General features: G+C 33.0%; 1 protein-coding gene across 5 annotated transcripts in view; it reads left to right on the forward strand.

Moving 5' to 3' along the window:
• LOC125059205 (myb protein) overlaps positions 1-15824 on the forward strand; it is a 62003-nt gene that overhangs the window by 33925 nt on the left and 12254 nt on the right. For 4 of the 5 annotated variants that reach the window (XM_047663511.1, XM_047663514.1, XM_047663513.1 and 1 more), the window contains 11 exons: positions 497-629; positions 1386-1535; positions 8419-8516; positions 9036-9170; positions 9736-9883; positions 10874-11121; positions 11697-11779; positions 12498-12613; positions 13189-13311; positions 14976-15052; positions 15573-15738. In XM_047663511.1, coding sequence (XP_047519467.1) covers positions 497-629; positions 1386-1535; positions 8419-8516; positions 9036-9170; positions 9736-9883; positions 10874-11121; positions 11697-11779; positions 12498-12613; positions 13189-13311; positions 14976-15052; positions 15573-15738 — 1477 coding nt within the window. The remainder of the gene's footprint in view (positions 1-496; positions 630-1385; positions 1536-8418; positions 8517-9035; positions 9171-9735; positions 9884-10873; positions 11122-11696; positions 11780-12497; positions 12614-13188; positions 13312-14975; positions 15053-15572; positions 15739-15824) is intronic. The other variant, XM_047663512.1, reaches the window with a different exon arrangement.

Below are 15824 nucleotides of genomic sequence, written 5' to 3' on the forward strand. Positions count from 1 at the left end.
TTTAAAAGCGTGTTTTATAGTTTTTTTTTAACTATTATTTTTTGAAATTAAAGTACTTGTAAAGTACAATTAATTATTAACTTTAAAAATATTATTGCTTTTTGCAGTTTGTATAAAATTAGTATCTCGACTTAACAATTGCATGCTGTGCATCTATGTAAACGATTCAGTGCCAATCGATAAATTCCGTTTTACGAAAAAATATTTACATTTACTACCAGTTCGCAAGTCAAGGGCGTAAATCGGGCAAGAACTGGCAAGGAACTCTCCGCAACTCTTTAATCGCCAAGTTTTGAGTCATACAAATTGTTTGAACTGGAGCAAATCAATCCCAAGGATAATTTTCCTAATAATTTACCTTTTATATGTATGTTTAAGGTAACGAACTGTAAATAAATAAATCTACCATTTTTACCCGCGTAATATAAAGACATTATTATTATTTAATACTCGTAATATATGAACTATAACTTAATGAAATATTGTTTTGTTACAGACGAAGCGGCAATGAGTCCGAGTCGAGCGAGTACAGCGATGACTCGGTGGCATTTGAGTATGAAGATCTGCAGACGACCAAAAGTACCGGAACCCGGAAGAACTGTAATAGAGGCAGGTGGAGTAAGGAAGAGGTAAGATATAAGATATATAATCCTAGTATTTTTTTATAAAAAAGAATTCTTTATTCAAAAATGTCTAAACAATGTCAATTTCAAAACAAATTGTGTATGTGGTGATGTTAGATATTTCGACTATGTATTTGCGTGTTGTTCCCACGAGAATGTAAGTGCGTGCTCCTATTTCACCATGCCTCCTGCTGATAGAGGACAAATCTTTGTTTTTAATTTATTTTATTATTATTTATTACTTAAGATGTCATGTGGAACATGGTGTAATGGTTGCAGCTCCTTACAAACGTGTAAAATGGAAAACTTGGCGATCAAAAAGAGTCTAGGAGAGTTTATTGCCAGTTCTTCTCTTCCGTTATACGCCCTTAATGTGAGAACTGGCAGTAAATTTAAAATTAGAAGCATTTAATGTAGATTTCTTTTTTGATAAGTGTACACTGTGTTACCTAGATGAATAAATGATTTTTGACTTTGACTTTAATTACTAATGACTTATTCTTTGTGTTACAACTAATCAAACACAAGTTGTATTAGACATTAAGTATGTGTGAATGTTTGCGTATGTATTTGAGAGTTGTTATAGGCGTGTTAGTTTTTGGAACCTCATTCATATCAAAATACTTAGTTATAATAAAATAATCTTGATTAAGATACCTGGGTCTCTAATTTTATTAGAGAAATCGATCTCCATTGTATAAAAATTTATATGAAACGACTCTTTACAAATTAAGTTATTTTATTAGAGTTTTAATATTTCAGGACGCGAAACTCAAGACATACGTTCGTATGTACAAAGAGAATTGGGAGATGATAGCTGCCCAGTTCCCCGATCGGTCGGATGTGCAGTGCCAGCAGAGATGGACCAAAGTTGTCGACCCCAAACTAGTCAAAGGCCCTTGGACCAAGGAGGTTTGTTTTATCTGACAATTTTTATATTGTGTACCTATATTTTTTGATACGTGCGTTTTTAGATATCCAGACTTATATTTATTTATTAAAGTTCACCACATATATAATGCATTTTCTACAGTATATGTCACAAACTATTCTAAAATACCTACATGATAATTATGATGAACATAAATGTTACAATAAAAACGACGGGTTGCACTGCGTGTGCCGGCAGAAGTGAAAACTTGAAGATTAATTAGTGCATTTTTGATATTTTGGAATGGTTAGGGAATAATTTTGCACGAATTGCTTTAATTATCAGTATAAAAGTACTATTATTTATGTGGTAAAATACAATATTTATTTATTGCGCTATCGTACACAAACATGACAATTTATATTACATTAAAAACGCCGCGCCAGCTGTCTACTCTCCATCCGTCTTACGAATTTTCGATCAGGTCACGTGTCCTGACGCGAGTTTAACATTTTTTACCCATTCCAAAAAGTGTACAACGCCGCTAAAGAAGTTTTCACTTCAAAATTAAACCTTCAATTTTAGTTTCTACTTGTAATTTTTGTTTAACAATCTGGATTAGGTACCAGATAGGAACATAAGAATATTTTTTTTTTAATTGATCAGCCCACTACCGAATACATAAAGCTCTAGATAAGTAGTGTTTATTTATTCTGTTATATTCGCTAAGAGTTCGAATGAGAGGTGCCAGAACTCCTAGGTATTTGCAGAAAATTCTGCTGATTTGAACCTTGGGTACGAATAAGGGGTGACAATGGTTATGTTCTTGAAGTGGTTATACATTCTGGATTTGTTCTGTATCCTTAGTCCATATTTTGTTTGCAAAGGCATTGTATTTGCCATTACGTCTAGTGCAAAGGAAGGTGAATCATAGGTCAGTAACCAACGCGTGCATGCATTTTGCATTCTGCATAAATTATGTTTTGTTAATGGAATTATGTATAATATGGCGAAATTCTGAATCTAGAATCTTACGAATTTACGACGGTAGGTTTATTTATCAAGGCTTTAAATGCCGTTTGAATTGAATGAAAGCTTTTTCCAAAAGTTCAATATTTTTAATTTCCTTATTGTACAAAATAATATAATACAATCATAATGTGTAACATTAGAAAACCGCTGTGGTATCAATGTTACTTTAGGAGCGCGACAAATGCATATAAAAGTAGTTTTTCAACTACAACAATACTTTACGAGCTTTTTTTCAATAGAAATGAAAATTTTCAAATTTATTCCGGATATTAATTCTACACGTTCGTATACACTCAAACTATAATCCAATCAAATATTTAATGTCAGCTGGTAAATATAGCATAGCTCTCGGATGACACACATAAATGTACATATTTGGTATTCAAGTTACAACCTTCCCATTGATGAAATCTAAGAATCTTTGTGTTTGGCATTCGTTAGTTGATATATGAATGGATGATGTCATAGTTTACTATCGTAAATTCTTTGTATAGTTAATGTGCTCAAGTTATGATAAATTTAAAGGCAGGCAACGCACTTCCGAGCCCTGGCTATTTAAGTTTCTATGGGTGGCAGTGGGCAGTGACAAATAAAGAGCGGACCGTTTCTCTCTACTTCTGGTTTCTTCTATCTATGTTTGCCATAGTCATTTTGTATGGTGATTTGATATGTTAAAAGAGTACAGAGAGTTATACGCCGGCTTTTTCTCTCGGCCTACACTTTCTGTCTTCTTTGCCGATGAGTAGGGATGTCTACCGATACAAATTTAATGACGTGGAATAAGTGATAAGTACCTGTTTCTTATATTCCATAATAAACATATTTTTTTTTATTTAATCCTGCCCGTTGTATAAAAAAACGAGTATGTAATTTTTTTGTGTCATAGTTTATTTCATCTGAAATTTAACTCACTTGATGTTGACGCCATGACATCAACTGAGGTATGGAGGCGGTAATAAAAGAATGTCGTAAAATTCATTAAATGTGTGAAATAGAATATGTCAAAAACTAGGATGAAGGATGTTATAATAACCTTTACAATGAAAGAAAAACTATGTCCAGTTTGTGTTTCCACCACAATGATGTAAACTTTTTTTCAAATATTTAATAATAATTTATTTGCAAGAATATGGTACAAAAATGATATGGTGGTTCAATCGAAAGTTCGCATATTCTGCCACACATAATGGAGTGCAAATTTGTCTTAAAAGGAATTATACATAAAAGATATATATACATTATGAGTCATATCAATTAGTCAATTCTTATAGTATTCGTAGTGATAAAATATCACATCATTACAATATATTATTATGTTATCAAATTAATATTAATTATAATGTTTCACGCAAATAATTATTAATAGAATAATATTTTTTAATAAAATCAAATTAATCAAATAAATTAATCTTTTTTGGTAAACTATTATAAACCTTAATTGCCATAAAATCTAAAAAAAAAATGCATATTAAATCAGTCTACTAGCAAAAATGGATTTGCCTAATCCCCATGAATATTTAGATCAATTAAAGTATTGCATATAAAAAGTTACGTAATTATAAATATGGATACATGACATTTAGAACTAGCAATTTTATAATTTATTTGACTTAGACTCTTAATTATTGACTGTACTTTACTTATCATTATAAATCTCGATACTTAAAAAATATATTTTTATTGTGTGTCTAATACTTATGAACTTATGTTTTGGTTATCATTTCTGATTTAAATTTATGTATACTATTCGACTAAATACTTGGGACTGATAAGTGTATTAAGAAAACAAACACGCAATCCAATTTAAAGCTTGGTAGATACGTATATAAATTCAGAAAACATAAGGAAATTTATCGCGACAAAGCGTTGTTAGGAAAACAAAAAGAAATACTAAGGGGAAAGTGCAAAAAGTGTAGAACTAAATAATAAAAAAATGTAGACTTATACAATTATAAAACCAAAATAAAATAATAAAAAATATTTTGTAATATTTTTTACGATAAGACCAAACTTAATTTTTGTATTGACGCATTTCGACTCAGTTCAAAACTGATACCAAAGCGCAGTTCGTACTAGAAAAATAAATATTCCTAATGCTTATAAAGGCATAATTTATTCAAAATGCAGACGCTCTCGGAATTTTAGGTTTACATTTAAAGTAGATAAATTTAGCATTTTATTACATGAATGGAATTGAGTGGTATAAAATGATGACGTGATTCTTGATATTTATCAACAAGAATGTTTTAGGCAATACTTAAAGTTTTAAAGAGCTCTTGGTAAGTGATTTCTGAGTCCTGGTTGTTCGTTATGGCAATGAAAATAAATCTGTGCCAGAACCCATTGATAATAATTAGTTGAAGAGATAACAACAAAATACCACGAAATTATAACTACTGCAAATTTTGTGACTTTTTCGGTTCATTAATCGCACTTAAATTTGGTAATTGTATTGGTTTCCTAAGCTATATATATAAAAAGAAAATGGTCTTCGTTTGAGGCTCTTTAACTCCTAAACCACTGATCGTATCGACATGAAACTACCACCATTCGATGCGAAATTTTTCCTAGATGGTTTATGGCTATTTATTTTTTTATTGCTGTTTTACTTTTATGAAAATTTATCCATACGGACTTCACCGCGGAAACATTCGGGGAGGCTTCCTAGAACCTCTAAACGTCAACATCTGTTAAAAACTCGATTTTCGAAATATTTCAATTTTCTTAGCGGGAAGTTAAAAAGAAGAATAATAAAAATATGAAAAAAATTAAAATAATGAAACATAAAATTTATTTTAATTCGTCCAGCAAAGCGGGCGCGAAACGGCTAGTACATATTATAAAATAATTAATAGATTGCCCAATTAATTAATGTGTAGTGTGTACATTAGGAAAGCGATAGCTGCGAGAGGCCATACTACTAAATATTTTAAGAATATTGTCCGATACCGCGTATTTAGGCGTTCAGCGGAATGGAATGGCAACTTTTTCGACTTACTGAGGACCTAACGAGATTGACGACTCATTGGTCTAGTGGTTAGTACCCCTGACTGCGAATCCATGGGTCCCGGGTTCGATCCCCGGCTGAGACGAACATCGATGTGATGAGCATTTGGTGTTGTGCTTAGGTCTTGGGTGTTTAAATATGTATTTATATGTCTATCTATCTATAATATGTATGTATATCCGTTGTCTAGTATCCATAACACAAGCTTCACCAGCTTAGCATGGGACTAGGTCAATTGGTGTGAATTGTCTTTAAAAAAAAAGATTCGAGTTATAGCGATTCCACTGTATAACAATGTCCTGAAAAATATAGCGAGATATTTTTCTTCAAAATTAAGTCTCTTAAATTTAATGTGTGGAGTCAATGACCTTAACTAAATATATGTAAGGAATGATAATGTATTGTCATTTATTATTTGCTATAATATAATCAAAATACACGCTCATATTCTGATTATAGATTATCTTTTACATGAGTCGGCCATTACCAGTATTTACAGACAAACAGAAAAACTGACCCCTCCAGGGTCAACCAGTGTGTCATGCTCTAAATATGTATTGTTACATCATAAATCTAGATACGAGATGTTCCACGCACAATTATACTTGAAGTATATATTTCATTCATTTATCGCCGCAGTTCAGTCTAAGATTTCTGTATGTTTCGTTATCTTTCTTAGTAGGCAAGTAGGTGAGCAGTGTTGGCCTAGTGGCTTCAGCATGCGACTATCATCCTTGAGGTTGTAGGTTCGATACCGGCTGTGCACCAATGGACGTTTTTTATATGTGCGCATTTAACATTTGCTTGGACATCGGAAAATATCGTGAGGAAACCGGCTTGCCTTAGAACCAAAAGTCGACTGCGTGTGTCAGGCACTGGAGGCTGATCACCTACTTCTAGGTTAGACTTGATCAGCTTTCCTCCACCACTCATTAGGCCTAACGTGCCCAGGTTTATAGGCAATGATAAGAGAGACCAGCCAGTCTTAAATACATGGAAGTCAATAAATAAATGAATATAATATTTTTACGTTTGAATACTTTTTAATCTTGTCAAATTGATCATATGTCATCCGTCAAAACTTATAAAGGTACATGTGTGTTACATCTATGTTAAGCTTGAACGATAAAGGAACAAATATTAAATTAATTATGTCATCATTAAATTCCACACAGCAATAATTCTGTCTCCGCCTGGTCTAACCAGTTACTAAATGCATCGGGCCTCAATATCAGTCACAAACAGCTGATCGCCCACGCCACGACCTTGAAAAGTAACGTATTTTCACACGATCTTTTTGTCATTATTTTTTGTGTAGAATATGAATCTTCTGACTTTGATCATGCAAAGCGATATTGATTTAGTATTTACGCTCCATATCTTAATACTGGTTATTGTGCAGGAAAATATATAAATAGTTGGAGTTACGGGTTATATGTTCTGTAGCAATTGTTGTATGGATATGTTCAGATATATGTTAAATGAAACACTTGGTTTGAAGCTGGGTAACAACTGTTATAAACGTATTACTTTTTTTTTTTTCGTGGGGAAATGCGGTTGACCTTGGTGGGGAAGGGTTATGTGGGACTCGCACAACAGTGCATACCCACTAAAACCCCACGGCGCCACCAGCAATCGCCCGGGGCAGGACACGGTAACAGCGTAGCCTAGTCCGCATCCAGCCACGCGATCAGCCGTTAGTATCACGGTCCTCTACGGCCACGAATGATGTGGAATGGACCTTGGCACAGCAAGGGCCTTTCACAGTGGCCAATTCACCCTGTTCATAAAGCTGGGGGAGGTCGGGTACGATGCTTGCAGGGATGCGTTAGCATCCCTTCTTTTTGACGCATGAACCCCTGTTCCCCCCCTGGGCACGCAGTTGCTCCAGCGACGTTAGTGGGGTTGCGACGCTGGATAACCAAAAAAGTATCTTGACTTATTGAAGAGTGACAAATCTAAGTGACACTTGTTATTGGATATTATCGGAAACGAAAATGGTGTATTACAATTTATGAGTGTGGTAAAAACTATAGGGCTCAAGTGTGCGATGATTGTTTACGCTTTTAATTATTAACTAAATATATATGTATTTTAGTAAATAACTAATGTTAGGTTACATAACTTACGATTGTTATATTTATTAGTAAGCTTAGGAAATACTGCCATTGTAATTGGTATTTGTGAAACATTTCCTTAGATTTTACATTACTGTTACGTACGTTCTGTAAGGCTTAATTTATATAAGTTAAAAGTTCGCTTACACATACACACACACACACACACAAACACACACTATAGATACAGATTAGTTACACTTGATTGAAGATTGATGCAGGAGTAGGTTGGCTATTTAAAAAGCACTTTGAGGTAGAGTTCCATACCTTAGCGATGTGAAAGAGATCTAGAATTGGCCTTAATGGATTAAAGTTACGGTATCAATATACACACTGTTATCATAGAATCATTCTCATGCTACACAGTAGCACAGTAGCGACACATACAATACGCGCTATCTAAGTTATTCCGGCTGCTAAGGATATATACAACTTCTCGATGGCTAAACCCACTGATGTCTTCAGGCCTGTCAGTGGTTAGATTGTTCTAGGATCCCTTCTTAAGGTTGGAGGAACAATTCACCATCCTTCCTTTACAATCTTTCGTCTCTTTCTGTCAAATTGTGTTTGCGCTATGATAAAAGAGACATGAGTAATAAAACTGCAATGACTGATTTCGTTTTTGTAATAATGTTTAACTTAGCTTAGCTTTAAGCAATTAGAAAAAAGCTATAGTAGCTGATACTAAAACAATTCTTATTTAAATATAAGTAAAAGTTGGTCGTGTTAAAATTTCAATTTTTTTATATAAATATTTTAAATTTTCAGGAAGACGAGAAAGTAGTAGAATTAGTAGGAAAGTACGGCCCGAAGAAATGGACGCTTATCGCGCGGCATCTCAAGGGAAGGATAGGAAAACAATGCAGGTAAATGAATGTCATATTAAATAAAAGAAAGTGCGCTCGTACAAAGTACACATGTCAGAAGTGAAACTTATTTTGTCATTCATTAAAATGTAATATAATGTCATTAAAATATTGAAAGTGTCGAAAAGTAATGCTTATAATATTTTTATTTTTTTCTTCGATAATAAAAACATGTGGCATTTTAATTTACAATTCGTCATTTGAGATTTCAATAAACTATTTTGCATAAAATATAATACTAATACATATTTCATAAATTCTCTTGACGAAATTTTAAAATAGAATTTCTATAATGTACCTATAATGTTCGCCCTTCTCACTCTTACTTGCTCTCAATTGCTCTCTCCCTTTTCTTCGAAAAACCGCTGCACATCTTCGTGACGCTCCGTAAAAATTTAACCCTCATGCGCATAAAAAAGTTTCACTTCAAAAAATCTTATTGTATTATACAATTAATTCTAATAATAAGCGTTTATCTTTCCTAATAATCGTTTAAACATATTTTTTATTAAATTTCAGGGAAAGATGGCACAACCACCTCAACCCGTCAATAAAGAAGACGGCATGGACGGAACATGAGGACAGAATAATATACCAGGCACACAAACAGCTCGGGAACCAGTGGGCTAAAATCGCCAAGCTATTGCCCGGCAGGTCAGTCCATTATTCGTATTATCCTCTTTATTGCTTTGTATTAAGGTATATTTTTATATGGATTAAAGATACATTAAGAGCGCGCATTAGGCTAGCGAAATTCATGGTTTCACCCGCGCCCTTCCCTCCGCCCGCACTAGTGGAACAAACGTACAGATACCGGCAAACATCTTGAACTGATTTACCAATCACACGTCAATCTCCCGCCGCCGTGCACCACGGACCGTCGCCCACCCCTCGCTGTGACACCTAAAAATTGCTTCAAGGCAAGGAGATTGGTTCAAGATGTTTGCCGGTATCTGTATGCCTGAAGTTCACGTGAGATTAGACGGGCGATACAGTTTTTCGCGGAACAAAAATGAAGTAAACGCCAAAAGCTTTTTATTTAAAGCAGGCAAATAACAGAAAACTTATTAAAATACTGTAATAAAAAAATATCAGTTACACAAAACAAAACAAAATATTGTACCTAATGTTACAACATTTCTTAAATTGTGTCTTTTTTGTTGATTTGATGTATTTTTTTTATTAATGTCTATTATAAAATTATTATATTGAATTTCAGGACCGATAATGCAATTAAAAACCACTGGAACTCAACGATGCGACGGAAGTACGAGCCGGACGGCGGAGATGCGTTTGAAGCCCGGCGGAAAAGCAAAATCAAGAAATATGATCACACCACTGAGCCAAAGGTTGCTGTAGTTTATGATGTTAGTGTGCTTTTTGTTTTTTTTTTGTTTTTTTTAATTTTGATATCATTTCTAATATGGTGTGAAATAGAAGTTCGTAATATTTTTTTATATTTTCGACTAACGCTTTGCGTGTTTTGTTTTCCAAAATGGATGTAGTATATAAATTTTTATATAAAATTTTCTCATAAATTCGAAGAAAAAAAATCATATTAATTTTTTTCGTTCAATTCATTTTTGTGTGCAGTATTTTAACACTTTAATGCTAAGCTAGCTAAATATTTCCCCTTAATTGATAAAAACAAAATCTATCTTTTGTCTATTTCTGACAAATGGTGTTTACACTGTGATGAAAAGAGACAGATGAATACATTAGAACGACCCAGTAACACTAGTTTTTTTATTGGATATTTTTAAAAGGAATTATTTCTTACCAAAAAAGGGTAGTTCCTTCAGAGAAGTGCATTATGCCATTATCATTCCTATCAGCAGACTACTTCATCAAGTCTATTATTCTATTAAAATGTTGCCATAGTAACGTCATATTATATTGCCTAAAGTTGCTATTTATATTTGGATTGGATTTGTATTTGAGGTTGAAAGCATTTACCTTCTTGAAGTTATACTTCTTTTGGCGCGTTGAGCAACATTGATAAGAGTAAATTTTTACGATGCGCACACCGTCACAAAAAACCGACACCCTGAAGTTAGCTTTAGTCAACATTTTAGTTTTTTTTGTTTCTTTTGGCGCGGTAGGGAAAAAGGATGAGAGTATTTTTTTTAAATTCTTAGTGTCGTTTTTTCTACAAACGTAGAATAAGGCAAAAATATTTGTATCTTGTTACGCCAAAGAAGTATAACTTCTAACGTGTGTACATAAGTACACACCCGTTTTTTGTGACGTCATTATAGTTCGATAGTAATCTTGATACTTGATATGAAAAATTAAAATATTTTTGTAAATAAATAGCGTTTATATTCGATTGTTAAGAATTCTTTAAATATTTCCAGAATACCTGGTCAGACCCATTCAACGACTCAATACAAAGTACCACGTCTTCGAATGGCCAGCCATCGAAGCACGTCCTGCACTTCCGTCAGCTGCTAAAGCAGCAACTCAACTCGTTGCAGAATGTGTCAAACACGTCAATGTCAAATGTGTCACTGTCAAACTCGTCAAATGTCACTTTGAGGGATTCGCCGGAACGAGGGAGCTTGGTTCCTGCGGACACTATGGAGATTCTTGGCTCGGATTATAAGTGAGTTTTCATTTGTTTTAGACATCTTATATAGTAGTTATTAGTTACTAGAAAAATAGACTTAACCGTGATTTTCGTAATAGGCAATATTAGGGGCCGTTCAAGTATTACGTAAGCACTAAAGGGGCGAGGGGGAGGGGGTCTTTGATTTTACTTTATGGTTCTTATTATATATTAGATAGATAGATATTTTTTGGATTTCCACACCACATAATGGTAACTTTTAGGTATAAAGTCACTGGGTGGTCACGAAGCGCTTTACTGTGGGGTACAGAAAAACGTCAAGGAACTTACGTGTTAATTTTCATTCTTAAATTACACAAATACACATTATATTCCAATTAAATAGTATAGTAATTAAATTTTAGAATTAGACAGGTGACATTATTTACGTAGCATACGTCATCGTCTATTCGACCAATCTGTGACCGATGTGTCACGTGACTGACATGTAAATTTTTTTTTGATAAATACAGTGTAAACTCTTTTATAACTTCATTCAAAATTTAAAGATATCAGTAAAAGAGCGATAAATATGTCCCTTATATGTGAATAATCTTTATTAAATTTTTCAGGTTCGTTAACATAAACTCTCTTCCGAATGAATCACCAATAAAAACATACCTTTCGCAGCCGTCGTCGAGTAATGAACAAAATGGTAAATATTAATTTATATGTATAATATTGTTTTTAGTACTTAAGCGTAATGTAACAAGTAACAAATCATAATAACATTTTTAAGTAAACTTATTTAAAATTTTTGTGATCGCTGTGGCAGTATTTTTTTAAACGATCTGCTTAAACTTTTTTAAGGCAGTTTTTGCCAGCTTGGGTCCTCGAAAAAAAGAGCGTTCCAGTTCTTAAAAGGCTGGCAACTGATTCGCGAACCCTCTGGCATTGAGAGTGTATACCCATACACTTTCCGTTTAGCCCGTTATTAATAAAATATATAATGTTATTAATAACCTGTTTGCTATATAATAATTTTTAATTAATAAATATCTGACAAATAGTAAACTTTACAGGGCAGCCATTACAGAATAAATATGTTAGTTTTTGTCATAACTATTTTAATTCATATTCTATTATTATGAAAATTGGCATACAAGCAAACAAAAGGGTTTGTTTTGGCACAAAATAAAAATAATAACATTAATTTACACAATTTTCTAGAAAAATCACACGTTTCTATCAAATCCGTCACTACCGACTGATTAATTTGAAATTTAAAACACATGGATATTTTGAAATGTAATATTTAGTCAATGTAATATACAAATATGATTAAAAGTGGATTTTGGTTTTATTTCAAATCCGACATTGTTCCACAACCATGACGATATATAATTATTACTATAATATAATTATCTTTCCAGCGTTTATATGTCAAGAAAATAAGGATATTCCAATATATATGTCTCCGAAGAAGAAAGTTCTGGAGTCCAGTCCACCTCCCATATTGCGACGGGGGAAGGCTGCTAGAAATAACTCTGTGAGTAATTGTATCGTATCTGAATTCTTTAAGGTGTATTTAATATTTAACCAATTTAAAAAAAAATTGTCTCTTGGAATTAAATGTGTAATGAGTTTGTATGGTTTTCGTATGTGTATGTTTGTCCACGAAAAATACCAGACATGAATCCTTTTTTGATATAAATAAGTATATTTTCATCAAAGTTTAGTTTTTAATTTTTCTGAATTACTTTTATTGATTCTTCTTATTAATAATATTTGTCCGACTTTTAAAAAATCTAATAATACCTTTTTTCCTAAATGACCTTGGGGAATTTCGTAAACTCATATATAGTAAGCATTCAATTCTTAACCTTTAGGTCGTGTGTTCGAACCCGGCTATGCATTTCTTTCTATGTTAACAATTAACATACTAGTGTTTAAACTGTTTAATATTACATATTTTTCTGTTAAAATGATACAAGAGTAATAGAAACTTTTGTTATTCTATATTATTTTTAACGATTTTTGTGTCTAGAAACGTTTTTTATATTCTATTAATAGATAATAATTTGAAGCTTTTTCTCAGACAAATGTTTTTTTTTTAAATTCCAGGCGTGGTCAGAGGGCGCCACTCCAATCAAGGCGCTCCCGTTCAGTCCCTCCCAATTCCTCAATTCGCCTGCTACGCTCTCCTTCCCGAACTTCGATTCATCGTTACGGCATTCAGCTACTAAGGTAATTCACTATGAGATTTTACACGCTTTATATTAGCTTCACCTGTATGTATGTAACCGACTCCTTCGGACTCGATTTTGACCCACTTTTAACGGACAGATTTAATTCAAACTTTGTACACTTATAAAGAATCAGCGACAAAAATAATTTCATACGTTTATCCCGAAAAAACAATGAATTTTTTTTAAGTCCACAAAGCAATACAATTAAATTGAGACATCACGTATTGCTGCTAGGACTAAAAAGTGGAAAATAAATATAGTTAAAAAAAACTAAAAAACACGCTTTTAAAGCACATCAAACTAAAAAGTGAAAAATAATTCCTAATTTAGGCTGAAAATGGTGCCATATTTTCCGTCTATCGAGCAACCGACGCTTTTTCACAATAATAGCAGTATTTTTTGTTCTTTACCATTTTCAGCCTAAATTAGGAATTATTTTTCACTTTTTAGTTTGATGTGCTTTAAAAGCGTGTTTTATAGTTTTTTTAAACTATATTTATTTTTAATTTATAGAATAAAGTATTTCCACTCGTATGAATGACCTGAAAGCAGTGTTGGCCTAGTGGCTTCAGCGTGCGACTCTCATCCCTGAGGTCGTAGGTTCGATCCCCGACTGTGCACCAATGGACTTCTTTCTATATTTAACATTCGACATGTTTTAGACCTAAAAAGTCGACGGCATGTGTCAGGCACTGGAGGCTGATCACCTACTTGCCTATTATATCGGAACAGATTCAAAAATCTGAGGCCCAGACCTAAAGAGGTTGTAGCGCCACTGATTTATTTTGTCCCCGACCTGAGTGGAACTGCCCATGAAGTATTTCCGAACCAACTCGAATTAGGGTCCATAAAGAAAAAAGCGTACCAATTCTTAAAAGGGCCGACAACGCACTCACGGCGTTGTGTGTCCGTGATTACTTAACATGAGGTGAGCCTTCTGCCCGTTTGCCCCCTGTTCTATAAAATATGGCAGAACAGAGAATCAATGAAATTTATTGCGAAAGGATTTTTTCCTATTGAGGTGAACAAATTTCTAAATTGAGACTAGGAATTTTGTTTGAATTAAAAAAATATTTTGGATTATTGAGGAGACCGGTATGACACCAAGCTATGACAAATTTATTGGTGAACTGGAATTATATTTTTTAAAGAATTATAAGAATTTTTATCAAATAATAATTTTAATTTTAATAGGAAAGCATTTAATTTAAAAAATATGAAATTTCGATGAAGATCCGGTAAAATGTTATCAAAATAGTTGCGTATTTTTTTATAATATGTTGTTTTGCTTCTGTATAAATATATAAATTAACTAGCTGACCGGGCAAACGTCGTATATAATAAAAAATAGGGGTTGATCGTAGAGGGGTGAAAATGGTTGTATGTATTTTTTAATACATTCATAAAAAAATAAAAATATTTTTTTTTATCTAAAAATTTTTAACGTTTTTAAAGTTTAACCACAAACACCGCGACACGAGAATTTTATATATTAGATTAATTTTATATTTTTGACATTTCTCTCTGAAAATTGTGTCGAAGGAACATCGAACCATCGGTTCATGAGTTTGACAAAGAGTACTGTTGTATAAATGTATCACATATTAATAAAAAAATGTTTTAATTGAGTCCCCTACTAAAACAATCCTTTAATGATTCCAGGATTGGCCTCAAAGTCCATTACTTCATACACCGACGCCTGCGCATCTCACGCCCGGAGGCTCCAAGACCACGCCCAAGTAAGTTTTTCCCATTGTTTTTTTGAACTGAAACTTCTTTAGGCGCATGAAGGTAAAATTTTTACGGAGCGTCACGAAGTGTGCAGCGTTGATGAAGAAAAAGGAGAGAGCGATTGAGACCGATTGAGAGAGAGTGAGAAGGGTGAATTACCTTATAGAAAAAAGATTTTATGAAATATTAGTATTTTATACAAAATAATTTATTGAAATCTCAAATGACGAATTGAAAATTAAAATGCCACGTGTTTTATTAATAATTAAAAAATTAAATTTATAATTTGTATTAATTTTCGACACAAAATATTTAAATGACCATTAAATTCATTAAATTCCTAACATATCTTCTTTTTCCCTCCATCCAAGTCTGGGAAATCTAAAGTTTTAGATTTGTATAAATATGAACAAGAGTTAAAAATTAGTTTCACTTTTGACATGAGTACGTTGTACGCACGTACGTTTTTGTTAATAAATTTGCCAACTCGTAAAAAAATTATTTTGATGATTTTTTTTTAATTTTCAGAACTCCAACCCCTTTCAAAATAGCGATGGCGGAGATAGGCAAGAAATCGGGCTTAAAATACTCCCCTTCCAGTCCCGGGGTCCTCGTGGCTGACATCACAGAAATGATTGAACGGGAAGAGAGCGCTAATAACGAGTCCACCCTCGCCATGGAACATGATGGACAGGTAAGAGTTGGGCATGGGACGAATAATATTTAGATATGTAATTAAACTAATGTTAGAAATAACTATTGAAAAAACATATCTTCTTA

This window comes from Pieris napi, chromosome 19 (assembly GCF_905475465.1).
Source record: "Pieris napi chromosome 19, ilPieNapi1.2, whole genome shotgun sequence".
Lineage (NCBI taxonomy): Eukaryota > Metazoa > Arthropoda > Insecta > Lepidoptera > Pieridae > Pieris > Pieris napi.